We start from the raw sequence: 4,886 nt of genomic DNA, 5'->3' as shown, positions 1-4,886 counted from the left end.
CTTCTGCCCACGCGCATGCGCCCGCGCTGCGCCGCTATTGGCGGCCTCTCCTCTCCCTGCGGCGCCGCGACGTCCCCAGCAGGCCGCTCCCAACAGGCAGTGCGCCGCTCCGAGGTCAAGATGGCGGCGAGGGCAACGGGTGAGAAGGAGGAGGGATCGCGATCGGGGCGGCTTCGGCGCGGGGCTTGTCCCATCGAACTTGTCTTCGTCCTGCCGTCCTTCCTACTGCTCTGGGGGGCTGCGGGCCGGGGCGGGGAGTTGGGGTCGCGTTGGGCACCCTGTGTCCTTAGCCCTTCGGTGACCTCTGTCTCAGCCTTGTCCTTCAGCTCGGGCCTCTGTCGGGCTTCGAGCGCTGGGGCCGAGGGGCTCGGAAGCGATTGGAAGGAGTTTGGGAGCCGCCGCCTTTCTGAGAGGCCTCGGGCTCCGGTGACCTGCTCGAATGCTGGCATTGCTCTGTCCCTTAGCGATGTTTCCTCTTGGGTCCTAAAGCTTAAGAGTATGAGGTTAGAAAAGCGTGGTGGTAGAACACTGCTTTTAGCTCGTGTAAGAGTGATGGAGCTTGAAACTGTTGCTGCTGTCTTTGGTAGTGAGTGGTTAGTGGTGATGTCAGTCTTAAAGTAGTCTGATATTTAAATTGTGTGGAACAGGTCAAAACACTGTAAGCAACAAGCACTCATTCCATGTGTTCAGTGTCCCTTTCTCAATACTGTAACGCAGACAGGCCTATGTCTATAAGTTCGAGTGGTGTCACGCTGCTGCTGTGAAAGAGATTGGCAAGTATTTGCATGCTGTCATAGTGTTGTGGAATGTTGAATTTTATGCTGCTCTCCAACTGATGACAGTCGTTTGTAGTTTCAGGAGGTGGCCGCCTGATGGACAGAATTCGAAAGTGGTATTATAATGCAGCTGGGTTCAACAAATATGGTAAGTATTTCATCGGGCCTTAAAGCTTTTCAAGTGTAACAGTCCTCAATCTGGTTACGATTGGTAACTGGTCAGTGTAGGCATTTTGAAATGTCTATCTAATTGTTTTATTGATATTAGCTGCTATGTTTATTGTGGAAAAAAGTTAGAAAAAAGTGACTTCTGTTCTGTATTTCCTCTCCTTTTCTGTGAAATACCTTTTAACAGTTAAAGTCAGGCTGAAGCTCTTGAAGACACTTCTGGAAAGCAGTCCTGAAAGCTTGATTCTTTCTTTTTTTCCCACCAAGTCAATTGCACCCATCGCTATTTGCTAACCTTATTACCTTCCCAAATGCTATCCGTGAAAATAGGGAGATTGATGCTAATAGCAGTCTGGATTATAATAGCAATCTATCTGGAACATTTGTGCAAACTGTTCAATTTCCATAAAAAGGATTTATTCTCTAGCCTATTTAGTGATCAAGTAACTGTAAAAGTGGTGTTTCTATAAGTGAAGATTAGCTTGATGGTATCATACTTAATTTGTCCATTGTTATTACTGAGCTTGTTTCAGCAGTACAGATTGCAGAACTGTTTTTGAAAGACAAAAGAATCTGAACATGCAGACTGCTACTACTGCCTGCAGTTTGAGTGAATTGTTTAAAGGCAGTTCACACACTTTCCCCAGGAACATGAGGAAAAATAAATTTGAATGACCAATGTTCATTCCTCTGCCACTGTCTCAGTAATAGAGGTGCAGTGCTGTCTGCTTCCTGAAATTCTTAAAGACTTTAATGCTTTTTGTTGCTTTTCTGAAATCTAGTAATTAAAGGAGTTACTGTGCTTCTTGTGCCTTTAGCAAGAAACTGCAAAACTGAGTTCAAGAATATGCTGCTTAAAAGAAATTCTGTTTCATTGGGATACTACTTCCAATTCAAGTCTGTGAGATCAAAACCTTAGACCTCAAGTCAGTAGCTGTACTCATATAATCTGCATCAATCTTGGAATGATACAGAAGTAACGTTTTGTTCTTTGTTGTTAATACTGAAATTTTAAGCAGTTGGTTGAATTTCAGGAATTCTTCATTCAAAAAAACAAACAAAAAAAAAAGTGGTGGTTTTGGCTTTCAGAGGACTAGATGGTCCTACTTGAATTAAATCCCAGTTGGAGGGAAGAAGTAGAAACTCAGGCACAAACAACTTGAGTGGTTTCATGTTTCCATTGCTTGTTATAGTCAATGGGCATCAAGGCTTTTTTAGCAGTGAAATTTAAAAGATTTGTTCTTAAATACTCAAGTAGTCACATCTGTGATCAACTGACTGCAATAGAATCAGTTCTTAAATCTCTTACGTAGACTGCCATCTGAAATATAAGGGTATAAAATAGAGCAGAAATCAACAATCAGATCTCAATATCTCATGAAACACATTGAATCAAATATCCATTTTCCATATTCTTTCTTGAGAAAAGGAATGAAAGTATGTGGAAGTCAATATTCACAGTTTTAATCTCTTTGGGGAAGTAGTGTTTATCTTCTCCTACACGTGTCTGTTTTCTTTCTAACTTTGCATTTGAAGTGTTACGCCCAAGTTTAGAAACGTATTTGTTGGGTCTTGAGTGTTACTTGGGAATATCTATTCAGTGATATTGTAAAAATATTTTTGGCACAGGATTAATGCGAGATGATACATTGTATGAAGATGATGATGTAAAAGAAGCACTGAAGAGACTTCCAGAGGATCTTTACAATGAAAGAATGTTTCGCATAAAGAGAGCGCTTGATTTAAGCTTGAAGCATCGGATCCTTCCAAAAGAACAGTGGGTAAAATATGAAGAGGTAAGTGTGCAGTGTTCTTTGGGACTTTGAATCTCTGTGAAGAGGTGCACGTTGCATGTTATTTAAAATGAGTAAATCAGTGTATATCTTATAAAATACCTTTGAATAACATTGCTTTGGAATTCTGTTTAAAAGTCTGGATTTTAACAATGGAAATTCAAATGCTTTGTTCAAGGTGACAAAAGCTTAAACCACAGCTCAAAACTATAGAACTGTTGTCTTCGGATGAAATATTCTAAGCTGTCAGATAAGGAAATACTCTCTAGTGACTATGGAAATTCTTGTATGAGTTTCTTAATAAAAGCTTTGGCTCAAGATTTTCTACACAATTAATGAAAATGTGAAGGAAGAATAATTTAAAGGAAAACTGTGTATTAGAATAAGCGTCTTTCTGTAATACGAGAGCCAAATCAAACAAAATCTGCCTTTTTAGTTGTAGTTAGAATGTTTCTTTGCAGTGGAGTAACTCACACATTTGTATTTCTGTCCATTTCATCTTTCTCCAAAGATAAGGCAGAGAGGAATCTTGCCACTAAACTTTGTACTAGAAGATAACACAAGAGCTTTAATTTCCCTCTAGAAGCAGAAGCTGTTTCTTGTGTTATTGGTCATATTTTGGTAAATGCTGCATTGACTATCTGTTTGCATATGTTGATTGAGCAGCAGTTTGATTCGCAACTGAACACAGTCAGGTGTTCTGCTGAATCTTTGCAGTGCTGTTTAGAAGTTAAGTTGAAAATGAGTTTCTTTCATGCAAATAGTATTTTACATGAACCTGATGTAATGGAAGTAGATTTTGCTCATTTGGATACTTGTCAAAAAGCAGAACAAGAAAAAAAAAAAACAAAAAAAACCAAAAAAAAAACAGTGTCATTTCTGAGGGTGAAGCTGAAAGCATCATTTTATTTGATAATGCCGGTGAGGCATTAGGAATTCAAAGTGGTTTCATTAGGGAATTTGTCTTTGCAGACTTGGCAGATAGCAAGTCTGTCTTTTCAGAATGAGTAATGTGATTCTTTTTCTTTCTTTTTTAACCCCCCTTCTCTTCCACTCAGTAGATTGCTTTGTAGTCAAATCTGAGAAAGAATGAGAGAGAGGTGATCTGCAGGAATGGTTTGAGTCATTTCTGGACCTCCCTTTTAAATATAATCATGTTTAAATGTATTCTTTTCTTTTCTTCAGGATAAGCCTTATCTTGAACCATACCTAAAAGAAGTAATTCGTGAACGACTTGAAAGAGAAGCATGGAACAAGAAATAACTATTGAACTACTTCATGCCGCATCTTTCTGATATTTCTAAAGTTTGGTTCACGTCTTCAGGGAAGCACATGTAAGGCTGAAGGAATACTGGTTTCAGCTTGTTCACTGAGTCTGTTCGTCCAACTAAAATAAATATGTTGAAGTATAAAATCTCCTGGGAAGACTTCTTTATAAATGTTAGCAAGCTAATGTTCAGATCTTTCCTATGAGCATATACATTACACATTAGCTTAATGGGATGTAGTCTTCATTCCAGCTTCTTGATTCTTACTTCTTTCATAGTACAGCTGTTTCCTGTACTTGGAGAGTTAGGTAGGAAACACCCAGAATTGCTGGTGAAGTTGTTAACTTAAAAAGGAGGTGCTACTTCCTTCATCTTTTCTCCTCGGAGGTGGGAATACAGTGCTTCATGTTGTGTTGGTGTCATGAGACAGCAGAAGTAACAGTCTATGGATGTAAGCATGTACATACTACAGTAATGACAAATGGCAGTGGTTCCTTAACCATAAAATCAGGGAATGTTTCTCTAGCTGTTTATATTATATGTGTTGTTCAAGCATAAAAAGATAATTTTCATATAAATCTTAAGGTCTCATTTCAGCTTATGATATTCTTGTAAAGGATAAAAGTGCTATGCTGATGTGCTTTTTGCACCATAATTAACTTCCCATTTCTTTTTTTTTCTTGACCTAGAGGATGTTTACAGTAAGTGGTATCAAATATTTGAAACAATTGTGCTAACAGGCTTAACATTAGAGATGTGTATAATTCAGGCTCTACATAAACACAGAAGTGATTCAGGTGTATCTGGAAATACTAGCCCTTGCTGGCAGAAGGCCTTGAGTGTTAATTTGGTGCCTGTTTTGTGTTATTACACACAAATTG

The 4,886-nt window shown here is 39.0% G+C and overlaps 1 protein-coding gene across 1 annotated transcript; it reads left to right on the top strand.

Moving 5' to 3' along the window:
* On the top strand, positions 1 to 4,151 carry LOC128090756 (cytochrome b-c1 complex subunit 7). Its single transcript, XM_052703324.1, has 4 exons — positions 1 to 139; positions 853 to 924; positions 2,574 to 2,740; positions 3,923 to 4,151. The coding sequence occupies exons 1-4, from the start codon at positions 16 to 18 to the stop codon at positions 3,998 to 4,000; spliced, it is 441 nt and encodes a 146-aa protein (XP_052559284.1). The 5' UTR covers positions 1 to 15; the 3' UTR covers positions 4,001 to 4,151.
* Positions 4,152 to 4,886: the final 735 nt, after the last annotated feature.

The sequence above is a fragment of the Tympanuchus pallidicinctus genome, unplaced genomic scaffold (assembly GCF_026119805.1).
Source record: "Tympanuchus pallidicinctus isolate F22 unplaced genomic scaffold, pur_lepc_1.0 scaffold5, whole genome shotgun sequence".
Classification (NCBI taxonomy): Eukaryota; Metazoa; Chordata; class Aves; order Galliformes; family Phasianidae; genus Tympanuchus; species Tympanuchus pallidicinctus.
The sequence above is the reverse complement of the archived record's forward strand: the minus strand, read 5'-3'. Positions and strand labels throughout refer to the sequence as shown.

Bases quoted from the DNA above. Each gene is read 5' to 3' on its own strand.
- LOC128090756 (XM_052703324.1), top strand. From the start codon at position 16: ATGCGCCCGCGCTGCGCCGCTATTGGCGGCCTCTCCTCTCCCTGCGGC. The intron at 140-852 runs GTGAGAAGGAGG...AGTCGTTTGTAG, and splicing joins GATGGCGGCGAGGGCAACGG to TTTCAGGAGGTGGCCGCCTG. The intron at 925-2,573 runs GTAAGTATTTCA...TTTTTGGCACAG, and splicing joins AGCTGGGTTCAACAAATATG to GATTAATGCGAGATGATACA.